This window comes from Vigna unguiculata, chromosome 7 (genome assembly GCF_004118075.2).
Source record: "Vigna unguiculata cultivar IT97K-499-35 chromosome 7, ASM411807v1, whole genome shotgun sequence".
Classification (NCBI taxonomy): domain Eukaryota; kingdom Viridiplantae; phylum Streptophyta; class Magnoliopsida; order Fabales; family Fabaceae; genus Vigna; species Vigna unguiculata.
The window spans coordinates 10,376,261-10,398,453 of record NC_040285.1 but is presented as its reverse complement, the minus strand read 5'-3'; the positions used below and the strand labels follow the sequence as shown (position 1 = coordinate 10,398,453).

Genomic DNA, 22,193 nt, shown 5'->3' with positions numbered 1-22,193 from the left:
GTTACATTAGAGTTGGAAGAAATTAATGTACAAAAAAATCCATATTTATTCTATCAAACAACAATCTAATACTACTAAAAAAATTTATATTTTCTGTTAATTTTGTTTTAAAATTTTTTCGTACGAAATACTTACAAATTTTGTTATGAAATTTTTTTGCAACAAATTGCGATCAATTTTTTTGCAAATATTTTGTATAAAATACTTTTCGCATAGAAAATACTTACAAATTTTATAATTTTGTAAGAAATAATTATTTACGAAAGAATTACTGCCAATTAAGATTCTTAAAAAAACTAGCAGAAAAAAAATCTTTTCTTACAAATTTTGTTAACAAATTTGTAAGACAAAAATCATGTAATATACTTTTTCTTACTATTCCTTGTACTTTTTCTTTTCTCTTCTTAATGTATGTTGTTGAATTAGTCTTATTAAAACCTTTTTATTTTTATGTAAGTACAAACTTATTGATTTTTCTTACATTATTATAGTGAACCAATTACATGTTATGAGGATTCATATAGTGTGCTACCATCACCAATCAATACAGGTGAATAACCAGAACTTAGGAATGGATTTTGGAAGTGAACTAAAAATACCATGATTATTTCCAAAAAGAAAAACAACCTTTGGTCCCGTATTCCATTCACTGCTTGAATGTACATAAGTTGCACACCGCAAATTTATGTCATAGTGGAAAATAGATTATTATGATAGATAAAACAGACTTATTATGATAGTTATTCTGACATCATAATTGCAGGAGTCATAGAAAATACGTATTTTTTATGACACCGCAAAAACTTGTCATAGTAAGTCAAATTTACTATGATGGGTGTTCGATTAATAATCATAGTAAGTTACGGAACAAAATGACAATGTTGTGACACTTAGTGAACTTATTATGACAATTTTTTGTAAAACCGATCATAGTAAGTCCAACTTATTATGACAGGTAATTCAAAGTACATCATAGTAAGTTAGAATTTTTTTAATTTTTTTTGTTTTACCATTTCCCTCTCCATTTAATTCACATGCAAATATATTTCATATCATCATACCAAACATTTCTCAATCAAACTAAGTCCATACCGTTTAAGTTTTCTAACAAACTTCAAAAATTGAAATAGTATATACATAAACCTACAACATTGACAACTTTTACAAATACTCTCAAAAAAATTGTAAAGTACTATAAAACTAAGATTTGTTAATATTTTATCTATCCTTTAACATATGTTGTGTCTAAAGGTTTTATTTGTTCCTTGCTACGGAGTCTTCTCCAAGGTTTGCAATTCCCTATGGAGTCTCCAAGATTAAGGGTGAACTCCATGGGTGTAGTATGTTCCTAATGTTTATACTTAGAAATGTACTTTTGCTCAAGTTCCTAGTAATTTTTTATTTTTTATCAGTATATATTATAATTGTTAGTTTTTATTAGTGAAGGAGTTAAACTTAAAACCTCTTTCGTCTTTCCTTCCAACTTTTACTTCTAGATGAAATTTATAGTTTCTCTAATTGTGATATAACTCTTTCTCAACTTCCATCTCCTTGCATTAAGGGTGATTTAGTTTTGATTCAAATTGACGAGAAGTTTACTTAGATGTATTAGAGGAATGTAAGAATCACCTTCATATGGAGTGTTATTATCTAAGGGAGACAAGCCTTTGACTCATGGATACTTGTAAGAAATGAGAAAGGGCTTGGAAAACATTAGGCATTTGGAAGGTAATCTCTCTAAGGAAAGGCTTTTATGAATTTCTGATCCCTCGAATATGCAAAGGATGTTGGTTGGTGGAACTTGAAATTTATCTCTTGGTCTTTTGTGAGATTTTTCGTGGACAAAGGACTTTCTTCCTGTTATCATAAAATTTGACTAATGGTGTGTTTGTTTCCGTTGACGGAAACTACACATGCGCGAAATTGCGATAATTGTCCAAAATTGGAGACAACAAATTTTGAAAAAAATTCCTTCATTTTCTTCATTTTCTTCTAATCATATATAATATTGTCCACATAATTGAATTTTTCTAACTAAATGAGCTATCAAATGCACCATAATATCAAAAAATGATGACAAAAAATAAATTTTCAATTAATACAATATTGTGGCTACTTCATTTTTGAAATCATTTAACATTTGATGGTTGTTAACAACTTTATTGCATTGAAGAACAAACTCAAACATGTTAGAAGACCTCTAACAAGAGTATGTAAGATGACAAAGGTTGTTACGTTAGCATGTACAAATCGTGTGACTTTATAGAATTTGGTTATCTATGTGTGACATACTTTTGGATAGGGTGCTCAGACCTCTTTTTCCATAATAACATTCTCATTTTGATTCTTTATAAGTTGAAATTGTTCTTTTCCTTGAAGTTTGTAATCTTGAACGTAATGCTCATCTTTCTCTCAAAAATCTTGAGCAATACACGATATGAGATAAAAACTAGCTTTGACTCTGATTTGCTGAGTATCAAGTATCGAAACAAGCCCAAAAAAATGAAATACTAATTGCAATTATGCCAAGAAATGACAAATAAATATCTTTACTAAAATGTACTTTGTTATAACTTAACACATATAATTAGGCTCTATGATAACTATTGAGTTACCTTTATAGAACTATAAAATATTAAAAATATATAATGACAACTAACTAAAATAACATAACATAACCATTACAACGACTTTAGGTCTAATAAAGTCAATAAACACTCATAATAACAAGTCTAATTAATCTAAAACTATGTTATTACCCACTTACACAACTATGAGACATCTCTTCTAAATGGTCACAACGTCAACAATCACTATTCATACCATCCTAAAAAAAGTTTAATACACTATTGATTAATCATACTTTTAGTTTATTTGATAATTGATTAGCTTATCACAAACTAGATTTATTTTTACATTCAATTTACTTTTCCCTCCAAACACTATTTTATAACAATAATCAAAGGCATGAAGAAGAAAGATAACTAAAATAAGTCAAAGTATAAAAGTAGAAGTGACGCAAAATCATAGTATTATCATAATGTAAATACGAGAGTAACATGTTTAGTGAAGAAAAGGGGAAAGTGGAAGATTAGATGGAATGCAAAAGGGCAATTGGACCCACAGCACTGAAAACTAGACACTATAAAGATTGCAAAGTTCTTCTTTGTTTTCCTCATTCGTATGAATGTCAATTTTCATGTGCTGAATATTGAAGAAATATGTAGGGGACAAAAAAGTTATTACGAACTTAACTTACAACCTTTTTCAAACCGTGTTTTCCATATAGTGGCCAAATTTCACGCCCACGCCCAGTCTCCATCACAACCAGCTCCGAACCAATCCAATCTCGCGGCTCCAAAACGGTGCGTTAGGAGATAAGATTTTCGTTCATTTTCATTCTGCCCACGCTTCCCATCCAAACCATGCCAATTGGATCAAATTTACGAACCCTTATTATAATATATATTATTCCATTATTGTTTTGTTTCAACATTATTAACTAATGTAATGACGTAGATTACAGACGAAAGGAAAATTAACATATACAGTTATAGTACGGTATCGGGGGAGGTGGAGACAAGGACAAGGTAGAACCAAAATTTTTAGTTTTGATATCAAATTCTAATAAAGGGTTTACGGATAAATTCATCTCTTATCTCTTAGTAATTTAATTTTTATATTTGAGTTTTTCGTACGCTTTACATTTTATATTTTCTTTTATTTGATTGGGTTCCTATTTTTTAGAAAATACTTATTTGAATCTTTAGAAAAAAGTTTAATTGAGTTTTTATTTTTGTAAAAGGATTAAATATGACGGTTTAGAAGTGTTATATATAAGAATCTAGGTCTGTCATATTGAAAAAAAAAGCTTTAAAATAGGAGATAATTTAAATTTTGACACGTAACACTTTAAATTATGTTAACGTCACTCTTAATCAGTAATTTTTTGTAATTTAAAAAAATTTTAACTAGTACTTTAATAATATTGGTTTTGGTCTTTATATTTGTTTTTATGCAATTATGTTCTTATTTTTGTAAAAAATTCAATATAACTCATTGTATTTAATATGTTAATGTTATTTGAAAGTATTTGAAAGTGTCACATGTCAAATCTAGATTTTCTTTAATATTAGTTGACATGTGGTAGATCTAAATTTTGATATATAATTCTTTTAAGCTGTATTAATGTTAATTTAACATAACAAGTTATATTGAATTTAAAAAAAAAATAGAAACTCAATTTAGTTATTTTTTTCTCTTTTAAATAAGGATTAAATTGAATAGAAAAATATGAAAGACAAAAATATATATTAAAAACTAAATATATAAAATCCAAATCACTAATTTAGTCTTTAGAGTTCTGTATTTTAAAATAAACAATATCTCATTATTAATTCTAACTATATTATTTCCAGAAAATTAAGGTTGAAATAAAAAAAAATATTCATAATTGTTTTTATTCTAATAAAGGAAGGTTGTTAGACATCTTGGTGGAAAAAGTAGCTCTGATACGAAAAATTTGAATTTGAAACAGTTGCGGCAATCCTTTTGTCCAAACCTGTTGTGTTTGTGAGTAACAAACAACCCAATTATTACTGCACTGCACACAAATATCCGATTAATATCCAGTAATTAACTAGCCTCCAACACAGCGCGGACAATTTTGTCTTTTCACCAGCCACCCCATATGGGATACATCGCATTCAACTACGATATAATACAGCAACTTATAGGGATATTTAATTGCACAAAAATGTTAGCTTGGAATTAGAATAAAGTGCTTCCCATCTCATCATCTCCACCTGTTTGGCCTGAACATAAGACAAAGCGTCAGCGTTAAAAAATAACGGGTTTGTGTTAGAGATCCGATCAACAGTGTTACGTTACCACATGTTGTTTCTATCCATCGCGTTTCTCAGAAAACCAAGTTTTGAGAGTGGAAAATAAGCTTAAATTGTTTGACCAAACAACCCTTATCTACCACTTCTTTCATTTTTTCTTGCCTTCATCACCTACACACTTGACTTCATTTTCTTTCGTCTTCTTTCACTTTCAAGGTACTCTTCTCTCTCTCTCTCTCTGTTTCTATTAAATTCTGTTATGGATGTTTGATGTGTCTGTGTGCGTAATGTGGAATCGCTTATCGTCATTCGTGTGTGACAAGTGAGAATTGGTTAATATCTTCTGCTTGTTTGTTGCTTGTGGCTTTTTTTTTTCCGTGTTCAGTTCAGGTTGCTATATGGATTTCAAGGAAATTGAGTATGCTATTATTTGATTTTTTGGTCCTTACGGAATAAGAACCGTGGAATTAAATCGCCTAATCCTGTGATTTTGTTAACTATTTCTCGATTATTTTTGGAGTGTTTGTTTGTATGTTTTGAAATTAAAGCTGTGCAGAATTTTTTACAAACTGGTTGGTTGAAATATAAGTTTGGGTGGTATAGTAGGGCTGTCATAAGAGATTGGAGATAGCACTTATTACTTGACTGTGCGGTGATGTTTAAAGCTTTGGTTTTTCAATCCTGAAGGACATGAGCAGAGTCTAATTTCAGCAACTCTTTTGGGTTTTTGGGCATTTCCTCTGCTTTTTTTTTTTTCTTAAACCCATCGACTTACAACTACTCTATTTTTTGTTGTACTTAGTATTGTTTTAATCGCTATATATTTTGTGTGATAATTGAATGTGGTAAAATGTTGTAAATTGTCGAGTTTGAGACTTTATGCAGTTTGAAAGTTTAGTTTCCTATGCTAACATTTGTCCTTCCATTTTATGTATGCATATTTTGCATTTCGTTTTTGTTTGGTTCTTTTAACATTTGTCAACTGCAATCTCTTCTTTTGAAATCTGTTTAATGGCTTAATGTTTCCCAAGTTAAGACTATTTTATAGCATGTTTTGGTCTGGCAATTTACTTGAAGGAAGTAGGGTATTTGTCTCTGCTTTTTTAGATTTAAATTTGCTTCTTTCTATACTCTATTAAGTTCTCTCCTGGGCGCTTGATAATTATTGCTTGTCCTCCTTTTTACCTGACATGAATGTGGATCTTTTCAGGTTTGTTTGTTTATTTACATTTATCTAATTTGTTTTATTTGTCTGACTCCTCTTCTCTAGTCAAAAGGACGAAGAGTTTCAAGGGTCAAACTCTTGGTAAGATTTCCTATATGCAACCTCTTGTCTTGTAGCAGTTGAGAATTCGGGATAGTTATAATTCTATAAGGAAATATTCCTTTTGATCATTATGCATGTCTGGCCCTGTGGCCACAGTTGATAATTTGGATGGAGCACTTTCTTGTGCAGAGAGAACAAAATCTCTTGATGCCATTTCTGAAATAGACCGTGTACCTATATTGACAAACGGTGAAGCTGGTCATTCCTCTGAAGTTGCTGGATTTAGAGTTGGGGAACTCGCGCTTCCTAATGGAGAGTCATATTGTGGGTCCCTTCTTGGTAACATTCCAGAGGGTCAGGGTAAGTATGTATGGTCAGATGGTTGTGTATATGATGGTGAGTGGAGACGGGGGATGAGAAATGGATTTGGGAAAATACAATGGCCTTCTGGAGCAATGTATGAAGGTGAGTTCTCAGGTGGCTATATCCATGGTACAGGAACATATATTGGTCCGGATAATCTGACCTACAATGGTCGATGGCGATTAAATCTTAAACATGGGTTGGGTTATCAAGTTTATCCAAATGGAGATATCTTTGAAGGCTCTTGGATACAAGGAACACCGGAGGGTCCAGGCAAGTATACCTGGGCCAATGGAAATGTATATTTGGGAAATATGAAAGGTGGGAGAATGTCAGGAAAAGGAACTCTCACCTGGGTAAGTGGGGACTCATTTGAAGGGAGCTGGCTAAATGGGATGATGCATGGGCTTGGGGCATATACATGGAGTGATGGAGGCTGCTATGTTGGGACTTGGACACGGGGCCTAAAAGATGGCAAAGGAACCTTCTATCCAAAAGATAGCTGTCTTCCATCTGCACAAGAAGTATATCTCAATGCATTGAGAAAAAGAGGGCTGTTGCCAGATCTGAGAAAACAGAAACAGGTACATATTCATCATGCTGCTTCAGTTGATATGGGAGATGTCAAGGTTGGTGAGAGTCAGAGATTGAGTAGTGTTTCATCTGATAAGCTAGCCAAACGAAACCTGTTAAATCTGGAACAATCTCGCAGCAAAAATATTTCTCTTGAAAGGCGCTGGAGTCTTGAGGTATCTATTGAGAAAGTGATTGGAAACGATTCAAAACTAGGATCAACAGATTCTATCGCTGAAAATGGAGATAAAGTCCCAATTTTGGAACGTGAGTACATGCAAGGTGTGTTAATAAGTGAGTTAGTTTTAAATAATAAATTTTCATCAATGTCTAGAAAGGCAAAACAGCTTCAAAAAAAACTTGCCAAAGAAATTAAAAGACCTGGTGAAGCAATCATAAAAGGTCACAGGAGCTATGATCTGATGCTTAGTTTGCAGCTTGGAATAAGGTAAAGGGCACTCACTACCTTGACTTTTTTCTCTCGCATGAAGGTTTAGTTGTAATAAATTTAAGAATGCTGTGGGTTTTATTTCTGAATTTTTTTTTTGTTATTCCACAAAAAAAAAAAAAAAAAAAAAGCTGGATCCATGTTGGAAGGAGTCCAGGCAGGCACGAAGTAGTGATATGAATTTTCATTTTTTTTAAATGAGAATTCTCAAATGGACGGGGTTTTGTATTTATCAATCATGTTAATTGTCAGTTTTGCCTCTGAAAATAAACGTGATTATTGAGAATAGATAAAATTACAAATGTCATTTTGGTACAGTATTTCAGTTTAGAAACGATTAAATGCTGAAGTGGTTAATCATCAAAACCAAACACTCTTTGCGCATCTTTAATTATTACTAGTAAAGTGACAAATTATTTTAGTACTTGTCTAAATGAATAATTACTTTTCGCAATTTTCCTACACACCAGAGAAAAGGAATTCCATTTGATATTGGGAATTACTTGACAATTGAAAGATGTTACCTCAGTAAACAAATGTTTGCTTCTTAGTTATATTTCACAAAGTTTTTCTAGAACTTAGATGAATATTCTTTCCTACTTCTATCAATGCATGATGGCTCAAGCGGTAACCACACACAATAAAAGCTTAATCTACTTACTTTAGTAGAAAAAAAGTTGTTACACTGCACTACCCGCTATTGCCTTTTCTTTTATTTTAAAATAAGTAATGTCAAAACGGGTTCATTATGGCTAGGTATACTGTGGGAAAGATTACACCAATTCAGAGGCGAGAAGTTCGAGCATCAGATTTTGGTCCAAGAGCAAGCTTTTGGATGAATTTTCCTAAAGAAGGTTCTCAGTTGACACCTCCTCATCAGTCAGAGGGTTTTAAATGGAAGGATTACTGCCCTATGGTGTTCAGGTAGGTATTGATACTTGTTTAGGCTTATTTATTTTGTGAGGCCACTGTATCCTCTTGTATTCCCTAGGCATGCATATAACAAAATCTTGTTTATCAAATGCAGCTTTTGGGTCTTGAATTACTCTATTATTAGTGTACTGTGTATCTATAGAAGAAGTGTTTATAATATTCATATCTTGAGCACCTAATTCAATAATCTAATAAGGATTTGAGTATTATGGGATGCCTAAATGTCATATCGAGTAGTATATGATACTTGATATTCTTTAATACCTATTTTTTAGGGTGGGCTCCAAGTGTTGGGTTCTTATCAATTGGTGTTAGAACTTCTTATTGGTGTCTCAAAATGGGTTACCTACTACAAAGGGATTTTACCAATGAGGGAGTCAGGTAAAGTGGTGGAGCATATTGGAAGCTTAGCATATATAGAATATAAGACTACAATTTCAAATATAGAGTTGAATCTCATCTTTACTTAATGTGTATTTGAAATCACAAGAAAACTTGAATTAATGTTTCTAAACAACATAGATAAACATGTTAAGGTTAAGAACACAAAGAGGAACATAGGACAACTAAAAAAACGAATTAGGAGTATAAAAACCAGAAGTAGAATAAGAATTGGTGTGAATAACTAAGAAGAACAAGATAGGAACATGAATTAAAGAACAAAATAAAATAAAATGTATGTAGAAGACTTAAGAGATGAAAGAAGCAAGAAACACCACTTGAGGTTGAAGGATCCATCTGCATCTTCTAGATAAACACCAAGGAAGAATCGACGCTACACTCCAAGAAATCAAGATAAGACCTAAGGAAGAATATCACTCTCACAAGTGTTTCAAAAAATCTTCAATATCAAATATGACTAAAAGTGAATTACAAGAGGAGGAGATGACCACTATAAGTGAGCCAACTGCAAATTCAAATGAAATTTACATGGCATAAATCTTAAATGACATGTAAATCCTAATTCAAGACTATTTCAAGTTGGTTGACTGAAAATTCAAATGGAAAAACAAGAGATAAATTCAAATCTTTAAAAATAAAATGCAATCTCCAAAGATCTTCAGATGGCCAAATAAGAGAGGTATATAACCTCTGCTTGCACATGTTTTCCTTGTCTTCAAAAGACCATGGCTTACATGCCTCTCCTTAGCTTCTTCATTGGTCAAATATAGCTCTCCTTATGGCTTCAATTTGGACTTAAATTGTAGCACTTATTCCTTTCTTGGCCATGACTCTGTTCTCTCCATTGGGCTTGAATGAGCCCTATTAAATCCTACACTGCGAGGACTATTTTCATCTAACATTACTCTTAGTAAGTGGGTTTATGTCTAACTTAACCTTACAAAACTGGCTTGTAAGGTGAGTATTGCACCCCACTTATACATTATAATTTGGCCTTATTCCTCGTTGATGTGAGATTTTCAACACACTACCTCACTACGAGGAACAAACATCTTGAATGAGGGATTAGATATTTATGAGTGGTCTAACAAGAGCCTAATAATTGTGGCATAATAGTCCCAAAGAACTTGATTAGGAGAAGCTCTGATATCATCTTAGTAAAGAGGTTTATGCCTAACTCAACCTTACAAAACTGACTTATAAAGTGATGGTTGCATCCTTTTATATATTATAATTTGGCCTTATTCCTAATCAATGCGGGATCTCCAACAATAATGAATTATAAAAATTCAAATCCAAGAAATAAAAAATAAAGAAAATGGAGGTCTCTTTTGGTGAGCAAGAACATCTTGTCTTGTCATGCTTCTAGTGAATCTTCCATGATTATATGTTTTTGCTCATTTTCTTCTTCCATGTTTGTGTACTCATCAGTACCTGTACATCATATTTTTTATGCACTTGATTCGGAGTATCCATTTCAAATTGGCTGGTTGATAATTTTGACATGAATACTATCATTGAATGATTATTGTATTTTGACTTGTGTAGGATCATAATCATGCATTCTTTTTAATGATAAATGTGAAAGTAAGAACATATGGTCTGTCGCACTGGAATCTAGAACCCAAGAGTCTTTACATAAAGGTTTAAAAACATTAAAAGAGGAATTGGAATTCTTACTAGTCATTGTTTGTTATAGAGCAAGTACCAAAAGATGGCTTACTGACGGTCTCCATAAGAGATTTTAGATGTTCAATTTCAGCATGTAGTGCATGAATTTCTTCTTCAATTGAAGAGGATGAAGGAGTCTTGCTAGGATTTTTAGAATCTAAAGTTAGAAGATCAACATTGCTTAGTGGAGTTGTCATGCTAAAATAAAAATAGGGATTCCCTAGTCCCATCCTAAATAAAACAGAACAGTAAGATAGAAAGCTCCAGCAACGGCAGTGATGACAGCAACACTGGTAGCTCTGGCAAAAAGGTCTAGCAATGGCTCTGGAGATGGCAGCAATGGCTCTGGGATGGCAGAAGCTGGGGACAGGAGTGACAGAACCACAAGTTGGGTGAAATTCAAGTAACCCCAATAACTAGAGGAAATGGGTGCACCCTAGGCAACCCTAAAAAGAACTGTAACTAAGATGGTAAAGAAAAAATGCAAAAGTAGAGCTCCTAAGATCGGGAGCTTTGATATCAACTTGAAAGGATTAATCTGAATGAAAGAAGATTTTTATTCAATTGATTCATTTAAAACATCACATCAACTTCTACATATAGAGAACTCTAATCTTATAGTAATAATTACATTACATAGAGATTTATAAACTCTTCTAACAATTTCTAAAAGTTTCTAGTAGTATACTTAATATCCTACTAACAGTTTGTATAAGTAGTTTGGAACCAATGTTAACAGCTGCCTTTTTCACCTTTCTATTTTCCTTTCACTTTACTCGTGATTGTTGTATATGACCTTGTGGCCTGTTGCAGGAATTTGAGAGAGTTGTTCAAGATTGATGCTGCTGACTATATGATGTCCATTTGTGGAAATGATGCTCTGAGGGAACTTTCTTCCCCAGGAAAAAGTGGTAGTGTCTTTTTCCTGTCTCAGGATGATCGATTCATGATTAAGACACTGCGTAGATCTGAAGTGAAGGTATTTTTATTTTGTCTGGATCTTCTTTGTTGGCATTTGTTACAGTACAGATATCTAAAACTGTTTTGGGGGCTTGTTTCTACTGGCTCTATTTTGTAGCTCAAAATACATTATACAGTTTGTACCTTTACGGATATTGAGGTTGCCATTAATGGAAATCTGCATGTAATAGTAATTTAGATTTCCATACACCTGTTTGGCTTTGGCATTGTTATCGTTTATCAGTGACGCTCTTGCAACAAGGGCTGATAATGGCATCATTGCGCACTAGATGATGGTTAAAATATGACACAAATTATAAAAGTATACTAAACGTGGGATTAAATCAATAATATGGTTCAAATAAAACAATATTATATCTAAACTCACACTCGTAAAACATAAAACATAAGTTACATAATTCAATTGCGATTTTGTTGTGACTGTTTCAAAGGAGTTCCAGTTTCTGATATGCAGAGAAACTTGACATCTTTACCTCATTCTTGATTTTTTGTTACTTTTTCCTGAAGAATTCTCTCTGTTTTTGTTTGATGTGTGTATGATATTTTATGCTTCTCCAAACACTTATTGAATGTTGAATAAAGTCTTAGAGCATATGCTTTCTTGCTTAATAATGATATTTTAGTGTTCACTTGCTCTTCTTTACTTTTCTTTTTGACTATAGAATACAGATTGTATTGATTAAATTTTGAAATGTAGGTTCTTCTTAGAATGCTTCCAGACTATCATCATCATGTGAAGACATATGATAATACACTTATCACAAAATTTTTTGGTCTGCACAGGATTATACCTTCCAGTGGTCAAAAGGTAATATACATTTTTCTGCACCTGAATCAATTTTTTAGTATTTATCAATTACTTACTATCACATCAACTTTGATACAACTGGTACCAAAAATTAAAAGAATTAACGCCATAATGCAGAGGTAGATGTCAAGAGAGACTAGAGAGAGAAAATGAACTGTGAACTGTATTGATTACTGATAATTTGAGAATCTCATCACTCAATGAGTTTCCAAAACCTGGTACTACAATTGCCCAACTGGTTGACTTTTGAGGGTCAGTTGGGTTTGCTTTGTTATAATTTATTGTAGAGTACAGTTCAGTAATAGGCCTCATGTTATCGACAACAATACCTCCCGAAAAGGGTCCTCCTTGTCCTCAAGGTGAAAATGAGGAAAGGCTTGTTGTAGGGTAGATGTTGCCTCACAGGTATCTTCACCAGGAGGGAGGTTCTGCTATTTTTGATCAAAACTTTTAAATCACCCATTGCTGCCTGTCTGATATCCAACACATTTTATGGTTGAACCTGGAGCTCCATATCATCTGCTTAGGTCAGGGGTAGAGTTTGAATAAGCTGAAGTGAGCTGATTGCCTTCTTTGGGAGAGACACATTAAAAACCAGGTGAATCCTGCTATCCTCTGGTAAATTTAGCTTATAGGTTACTCTACCATTTCTATCCAAAATCTGAAAAGGACCATAAAAACGAGGACAAAACTTTTGGTTAGGTCTTTTAGCTGGCCAGAGCATCTTATAGGGCTGTAACCTAGGAAAAACCCAATCTCCCACAGTATACTCTATGCCTCTCCTATGTTTATTAGCTTGTATTCTCGTTCTGTCTAGGGCCTCAAGAAAATGGTGACTTAAATCATCTGACAACTCATCACATCGTTGAGTTAACTTGTTGACCTCTTTCACTTTTGAATGAATGGTTGTACCTTTCAACAGGGTGGATTGTGTCTATACAATGCTAGAAAGGTGTCATTGAACTGGACACATTGTATTATGTAGTGTTGACCCAAAACAAAACTCTGCCCAACTTAATACATCTAGCCAAACCTTTGGTTTAGTTCCTGCAGTACAACATAAATAAGCCATTGCTTAACCACTTTTGTCTAGCCATCTATTTGTGGATGGTACGTAGAACTGTAATTCAACTATGTTCCTGATCTCTTGGAAGAGTTCTCTCCCAAAATGGCATATGATGATTGAATACTCATATGATACGATAGTAGAGGGGAATACAAACGAACCACTTCTTGGATAAAAGTGGCAACAACTTAAGCTGCATTAAAAGGGTGGCTGAGCATATGTAATTATCCTATCCACCATAACCAAAATAGTGTCCTTTCCCTTCCGTTGAAATATCTGACCACACTTGTGAAGGTACCAGTAAAGGATAAACCAACTGGAGATGATGCTTAACACTTGTTACTTTGGCAGACCTCACAACTGCTAACATATTCTTTTATTTGCTTACTTGTACCTTTCCAATACACAATTGAGGATATTCTCTTCAAGGTTCTAAAGAAACCAGAATGCCTCCCACATGGAGCTTGGATAAAACTGATTTACCCTAGAAAAATAATTGTCCTTTTAACACGAAACCTGCATGACAATCAGGGTATGCAATCAAATCTTGCATAATAGCTCTTAATTGTTCATCTTGTTCAACTCCCTGTCTTGCACTTCCCAATCATCAAACTGCAGCAACTAATACCATTTAAATCTTCCTAGAGAGTGCATCTGCTGCCACATTTTGTTTTATGGGTCTATATCATACCAATTAATTTGGTGGCCCGTCTGAGCTGATCACCTATCAGTAGCCTTTGACCCTGCAAAAATATAAGACTTCTTTGATATGTAACAAAAGTGAAATGATTGCCCAACAGATACTGCTTCCATTTTTTCACTTCTTGCACCGCTGACATTTATTCCCTTTCATACTCAGATTTTTCTTGGGACCGTGTGGAGATAAAGCTTTACTCCAAAAGGCTAGGGGCCTCCCCTCTTGTGATGATACTGCTCCCAATCCTTTTAACTAAAAGTCGTCAAAAAAGCTATAATGGCTTGCTTAACTATCGCTGTCAGGCAAACTGTTTCTGATAATATTCATAGAAGAGTAATTGCTCTTAAATAGAACACAAAATTAAGAACAGAAAATCCTAATTTATGATGGCCATATTCTGTCCCTATAATTCAAGATCAATGATCCTGTCTATAAATGTAACACCCGGTTTGAGATGTTACTAAGATACTTAGTAAAATTCGTAAATTTCAAAATCTTTCACAACTTTGAAGCAACTCAAAGCTCCTCACTAATATGCATCCAAACAATATCTGCAACAACATATGCTCTTATATATCAACATACATATACGATCATCCCAGTCAAACACACACATGCAAGAGTGAGCTAATAGAAACATCAAAACATCATAACCAATAATATACATCAATAATAATATAACAACTCACCCAAACCTTTCATAACTCTAGTGTCTCACAACACCATTCAATTACATTATTTGTCTCACACTATCCTTCACAAAGCCTATTGTCTCAAACAATAGTTTAAACATATCATCACAGGTTCAAAATATGTCGTCACAATAATTAATACAAGTACCAGTAATCTTAGCGTCAGGAGCCGGTTTGTAACCCTCGCACGCAGCTTACCTATAAGCGCTTGACTTCCCCTCCTCCCTAGGAGTCTTATGAGCAAAGCTCGCAGGTGCCACTTCCCATTACCCTCCTCGGAAACCCTAACGAAGTATACATGTGTCACCTCTCATTACTCTCCTTAAGAGTCCCGACAAAGTTCACCTTTGGTACAACTACACAGAGTTGTCCTTCACCACCTTTCATTGGGTCACCACACACAAGCATACATTTACATTTTAAAACAAGCACTTGTTGACATGTCATCACAATCATACTAAATAATGTTTGTAACCATCAAGTATTTCCAAAACAAATAAAATAAAACAAAATAACATATCCAATTTCTAATAAATTTACTATTTATATATATATATATATATATATAAATATGTATGTATATATATATATATGTATGTATATATATATATATGTATGCATATATATATATATATATATATATATATATATATATCTATAATTTTAGATTCGTATTGTCCCTCATGTGTTCTAAATGTTGTCTTCCTCCACATCTTCATCCCTCATCCTTATTTGATAATAGTCGGCTTTGAGGTCAAGTTTTGAAGACACTATATCCCTTGATAATTCATTCAACAACTCTTCTACAATAGGAATAGGGAACTTGTTTCCAATGGCAATCTTGTTCAAAGCCCTATAGTTAACATAAAACCTCCAAGCACTATCCTTCCCTTTAACTAATATAGTGGGTCTAAAATATTGGTTTATGCTAGGCTAAATGATTCCTATATGATTTCAAGTTAGGAATTGTTGATCCCTCCTTCAAGTGGATTGCATAATATGGCCTCCTTTTTGGTGGGAGTCCTTCGAGGGTTAAAACACTTCTTGAAATTGCTGCAGCACAAGGTCCACCTCTGTCCATAACGAAATTCTTGAAAACCTCTCAAATTGATCTTGGGTTGCAAGATTCTCATCATGGAACCAACTAAGTGCCATCCTTCCAAATAAACCAATACCGCCTTCGTCTTGTCTTTCTCAGATCCAAATTCAATTTATGGGCTCATCCATGCTCATCTTCCTTTCTGCTAAAGGAAGGTATCACAAATCTTTCCAGTGATCTTGCAACTCCAATCTAAACCCTCTTTGCTTCTGACTCTGTTTTATCACTTCTTGTCTTTGATTTGTTGTTCTTCAAGCCTCCTTCCCCTCTCTGCATCTGATTATCCATCTTTTGAACTATGCTTTCCATCATTTCTCTACAATTTCCATTCTTCCTTTGATTTTCTTTTCACTTATTGAAGTCCTCTACTTGCCTCACTTGTGTTAATTCTTGATGAACACAACTCCAAGATTGGAGCTTTGATACCAATTGAGACAACTGGTACCAAGAATGGAAAGAATTTACAACACAATACAGAGGTAGAGTTAAAGAGAATAGAGAGTAAAAAACAGGAGTTTTGAGAATTTAGGAGTCTCAACACTCTCCCAAAATGAGTTTCAAGAAACCTGCTACCAACAACCACTTGTGTTATTTTGTACTGATTACTGAGAACTTAGGAGTCTCAACACTCCCAAAATGAGTTTCAAGAAACCTGCTACTACAGTAATAACATTGCTATTTATGCACTAACTGTCTAGTTGTTTGAGTTCTCGGTCTGATGGGTTTGTTTTGTTCGTATTTCTTCTTTACCACCCTTCAGTAATAGGCTTCATGTTCCTAACAAACTTGCTCTTTAATACTTGCAATTGCAATTGCGAAATGCCATAAGGACAAGATTTTTCACAAAGCAAATATACCTTATCAAATATTTGAACTTGTCATGACTTAACATATTTCATTCAAAATGACTTAATAATCTACATTTTATTTAATTAGAATGCTAATATTTATACATAATTCTCTATTTTGCAGTTTCGCTTTGTTGTGATGGGAAATATGTTCTGCACAGAATTAAGGATCCATAGGAGATATGATTTGAAAGGTTCATCGTGTGGACGTTCTTCTGACAAGATAGAAATTGATGAGAACACTACTCTTAAAGATTTGGATTTGAACTACTGCTTTTTCTTGGAACCATCTTGGCGAGAGTCTTTATTGAAGTAAGTGATACTATTTATTTTCTTTAATTTTGCATTTTCCTGATGTTTATTCTTTATATAAAATATTTTTATTGCTAGGAAGATAAAGATAAAGGAGGATAAGTTACTCTTTGTTTAAAAAGGAACAAAGAACAAAGCAGATAGAAACAAATTTGTATATCTTTTAGTTTGTACATGTAGGTTTATAAAGCAAATGTCTCTTTCGGTTTAGTTGAATTGTTGACACATTCTGATATTATATAGAGTGAATATATACAACTTTTAAGGAACAGGTGTTTTCTTGTCCCCCTTCCCCATATAGATGTATTGTTGCTTAATAAAAATAGGAACTGCTTGTGTTTGTTTGAATTCCAAAATTTTGTCTAGTGAGTTTACCAAAATTTTATTATGTACCACACTTTGTTTCAAAATTGAATATTACCTTACAGTCTTGGTCATCCTCATTGTGCAGGCAGATTGAGATTGACAGCAAGTTCTTGGAATTACAACAGATAATGGATTACAGCCTCCTTCTTGGTGTTCATTATCGAGCTCCCCAGCAGCTACGTCCATACAACCAAAGTAGAACTGTAGATGGATTGGCAATTCTTGCAGAGGAAGGTGAGTATTTGTCCAATCTAAAAAGCAAATGATTTTTTTATTTGCCTTTGTATGGTTGATATTTATTTTGGGCTGGTATTTTTAAGTATTTATATATCAAGGTGTCTTTAATAAGATGTTTTCATGCATCAGAATGAAACTAATGATCTGAAACGGAGAGACTAAAAAGATAACTCGATTCCCCTAATTATTGATGTGACTAGTAGACGATATAATCATGGGTTGTTTTAGTTTCATTTGGTAGGGTAGCTGATGAAAACGAGGCCAATTTCTGGAAACTTCCTTTTCTTATCCCTAATTGACTATGTCCATCTACCTTGTTATTGACAATTCTATAGTCTAAAGGTTTTAATATGAAGGTGGTATAAAATTCTCTTATGTTTTTATCTTGTGCTTATTATTGAAGATCTCCTCGTTGTTTTCTCCCCTCAAATTTCTCAACAAGTAGTATCTGAGTTGATAGTTTTTCTTGGTGACTACCTAAAATAAGTACAATGTGTAATGGTGATGGCTCTTAGGTGTGTGGATCCCTTGTGTCAAACGTCTTTTTGATAGAGAATTATTTTATAGATAACAATCCCACCAATTACATTTTTGTTACCTCTATTTGTAACAATCAAACTTTTTGAAATAAGTAAATAAAAATATATTACCATGGATCAGAAGATTCTAAAGATATTTTCTCCTAATCACTATGATGATATTTTTATCCTAATAATTTGCTAGTTACAATGCTCTCCCTCAAGTTAGTAAATAAATTTTGATCATTCCCAACTTACTTACAAGATCCTAGAGTCTGATTTGATGAAGCCCCTTTGTGAAAATGTTTGATATATGAAGTCCTATAGGAACAAGGGTTCTAATTACAACACCTTTGCCAATATTGTCTTTGATAAAGTGTGCGTCAATTTCAATGTTTGATCTTATCATGTTGTATTGGATTATATGCGATGCTCATGGATGATTTGTAACTACATTATAATTGCATAGGGATGTCAACTTTCATTTTAAGTTTATCTAGTATGATTTTGATCTAGAGTACACACACCTTGAGCAAGGGCTCGAAATTTAACTGTTTCACTAGAACAAGATAATTGTTGAAAGTCCCACATCGACTAGAGATAAGACAATTTCATAATATATAAGTGAAGTGCAAACCTCACCTTACAAGCCGGATTGTGGGGCTTGAGTTAGGCTTAAATCCCACCCTTTAACATATTAGAGTACTTAAAGTCTCTATATTTAGAGTGTGCAAACACCTCAACTTAATTTAAAGTATATATGTGTGGTTGCAAACATCACCTTCCAAGCCGGTTTTGTGGGGTTGAGTTAGACTTAAAACCCACTTCTAACATGGTATCAGTTTCTAATCTCACGCACGAGATGTATATACCTCGGCGTGAGGGGGTGTGTGGACAATTTCATAGTATATAAATGAAGTGCAAACCCCACCTTACAAATTAGGATTAAAGTGTCTTCTTTCTTGAACAATAGTTCCTCTCCTAGGCTTGACTTCAAGTAGAAAGGAATTTTGTTGACTGGTTGCATATTTGTTTCTCTTAGATCATGCATAAATTGACTTACCACACTAATTGCATTAACAATGTGTTGTCTCTTAATAAATAAGTCTTCCTACCAATATTTCGTGTTGGATATTTTCTATACGAGAACTCTCTTTACTTTCAATTTTATGATTTTGTTCAACAAGAACTCCTTAGATTCTACATTTTTCTAACCTCCCAGCTAAACAACTCTTCTTGCTTCGAATTCAAAGTGGCTTCTTACCTTTTTTGACATTTTTCGTCAAAGAATTTGTATTCTTCTTCCTCACCATGGGTTGGTTTGGTCTCATCTGTGATAGTCATCACTTAAATCTTGTGCATTCTACAAAGATAAATATTATAATGATAGGAAGAAGAACTCATCTGCTTCAAGTGCTTTCTCTCTCTGATGTGGAGGTTCGCAAAAAAAGTTTTGTTTCATGAAAGTTGACATCCTTCAAGGATTTATTAAGGTTGAAGGAGGAATATCTAAGTCTTCTATGATGAAGCCACATTTGGGAACATGTCCATGTTTTTAATATTGCCTGTTGACTTATAGCCTTTGTTTTGTTTTGGTCCTTGGGCTCCAATAGATATAACCCACTTTGCTCCTTAGTAATTTAAATTGTCATCTTCATGATAAGGTTTTGAAACACACAATAAGAAGTAAAAAGAAAATTACTAAAATACTCAAATGTTCTATTAGTTTTTGTACATAAATAAAATTATTGGACAGTTGTGGGATATATAAAACATTACTTAATACAATAGATGATTTTAAAGTTATATTCTCATATCTGCATATGGATGCAATATCACCGTTTGCAATTGTAACGAGTTGTTGTCTAGTGATTTTTACATACAAATTGAAGAGCATAAAAGATTGGAGTCATGTTTCCAAACACCTAAGATACAGGACCAACAATATCGAATGTACTGAATAGGATATAGAATACAGAGATGACTTACTCATTGATTCAACCATTGTTCTCAAATGACCACATTCCTCCTTATAGGCTTCATAGGAGACATTGAAAAGAAAATATACGAAACAAAGAAGTAACAAAAAGAACCTGTTTCGAAAAAGAACAAAAAAACTTAGATGTACTGAAATCGGAGCCAAATGGGACATTAACACCTGTTTGAATTATGTAAGGAAAAAAAATAATTATTTTATTGATAAGATCACACTAACTACATTCTCATCTGTTCTATGTGTAACACTCAAACTCTTAAAGGAAATAAAAATATGCTTAAATGAATTTGAAGATTCTAAAAATATTTACAATAATAGGTTTGGCTTATGTTTAGATTTTCTTCTTAAACTTAGTCACGATTATTTGGACCAGTGTATTAAAACTAAGCCTGGATTTGCTGATCTGAAAGGAACCAGGTCCTTGGTCATTCTAGTTGAACACGCTGACTCGTTTTCAGTCAACTCTTAACCCAGTGACTGTTTCTTCCTTCTTTTTTCCTTTCAACGTTATGGTTCTTTCCAGGTGCTTCATTTGGTTGACATATGATCAGTTCTACTCTACAATGGTTAGGACGGCGTCATTTTAGAAAGCCTTATAAGCTTATCCATTTGTTTGTCTTGTCATTATGCTTTCAAGTTTCAACATGATTTATATTCTTGCTTTTTCTACTAGAATTATTAATAATGGAACTGAGTAATTTGAAATTTTCATTGATGATCAACTAACAGACCCTCTAGAGGATGAAACATCCAACTATCCGCAAGGTCTTGTTCTGGTCCCTCGAGGTGCAGATGATGATAGCGTTGTTGTAGGGTCACACATTAGGGGTAGCAGATTGAGAGCTTCAGCTGCAGGTGACGAGGAGGTGGATCTACTTCTACCCGGTACTGCAAGGTATGGTTTCTTTAAGATGTATACTGGTTTATTTAATGTTATGTATCATTTTCAACATCGTAGTGATCCTTTCTATTCTGTTTTTACGTTTGATCCATGCATCTCCCAATTCGTTATCACTTGTATGTTCATAAAATATAAACAAATTTGGGATGTTTGACACTTAAACCTTCAAGGATAATTGTGGTGGAACTGAGAGATGATGTAGCCATTGTCAAAGGATGCATGTTTGAAAATTAATTAATAACAAATATGGCAATCGGGTTGAGAGAGAAAAGAAATAATAAGAATGATTAATAAAGGGTCTTTATGTTGAGGGTTTTTGCTACTTTTGAACTTGTTATGCAGACTACAAATCCAGCTTGGTGTGAACATGCCTGCTAGGGCAGAGCAGATTCCAGGGAAAGAGGAAGTGCAAATGTTCCATGAGGCTTACGACGTCGTACTTTACCTGGGTATAATTGACATATTGCAAGAGTACAACATGACTAAGAAGATTGAACATGCATATAAATCTATTCAGTTTGATTCATTATCTATCTCGGCGGTGGACCCTACATTCTACTCACGTCGCTTCCTAGATTTTATTCAGAAAGTCTTCCCACCACATGAAATGACACGATAACTTTTGGCCCTTCAAATTCAACCAATCTATTTAAAGAGTGAACAATTCCCACATTTCCACCATTTGTGCATGCTGTATAATTGACCTTTTTTTTATAGTCTGTATAATTCACTTGAATATCTTTATTATAAATACACTAAGTTTTAAATTTGATCCTTTTTTTTATTTTTAATTTAGTGTTTTTAGTTTGAAATTGACTAATTCCAGTGCCCTTGACTTGCAGCGATTTAGTAATTTATGTGTCTTATAAGAAATTGTTTGTGGGAGCAAGAGTTCCTAAAATTTCAGCAGCATTGCTCCTACGTTTTTCTAACTCGGCAGGGACTTAACCTATTACGTTTTTCTAAATTAATATTTAATTATAATAGTTAAATTATTTTCGGTAAATAATTGATGTAGTAGAACAAGTATGAATATATCTCGACTTTAATACAATAAGAAAAAAAAATTACTAGTAATGTTATTAATTTTATTTAAACTCCCTTGATTATTAAGGTAACTAAACATATCTACGGACTTTAGGCAAATTAAACATATCTATGGTCTTCAATA

General features: G+C 33.3%; 1 protein-coding gene across 3 annotated transcripts; it reads left to right on the top strand.

Annotated features, from left to right (window-relative positions):
- The first annotated feature begins 4,775 nt into the window (after positions 1-4,775).
- On the top strand, positions 4,776-21,813 carry LOC114189564 (phosphatidylinositol 4-phosphate 5-kinase 9). Of its 3 annotated transcripts, XM_028078165.1 has the most exons (10): positions 4,777-5,060; positions 6,115-6,150; positions 6,301-7,495; positions 8,252-8,419; positions 11,315-11,480; positions 12,180-12,290; positions 16,817-17,004; positions 17,456-17,604; positions 20,851-21,016; positions 21,365-21,813. In XM_028078165.1, the coding sequence occupies exons 3-10, from the start codon at positions 6,525-6,527 to the stop codon at positions 21,639-21,641; spliced, it is 2,196 nt and encodes a 731-aa protein (XP_027933966.1). In that variant the 5' UTR covers positions 4,777-5,060; positions 6,115-6,150; positions 6,301-6,524; the 3' UTR covers positions 21,642-21,813. The 3 variants fall into 3 exon arrangements, with proteins under 3 accessions (XP_027933963.1, XP_027933966.1, XP_027933964.1); XM_028078162.1 differs by having other exon boundaries at positions 4,776-5,060; positions 6,115-7,495; XM_028078163.1 differs by lacking the exon at positions 4,777-5,060 and adding an exon at positions 5,101-5,166 and having other exon boundaries at positions 6,115-7,495.
- Positions 21,814-22,193: the final 380 nt, after the last annotated feature.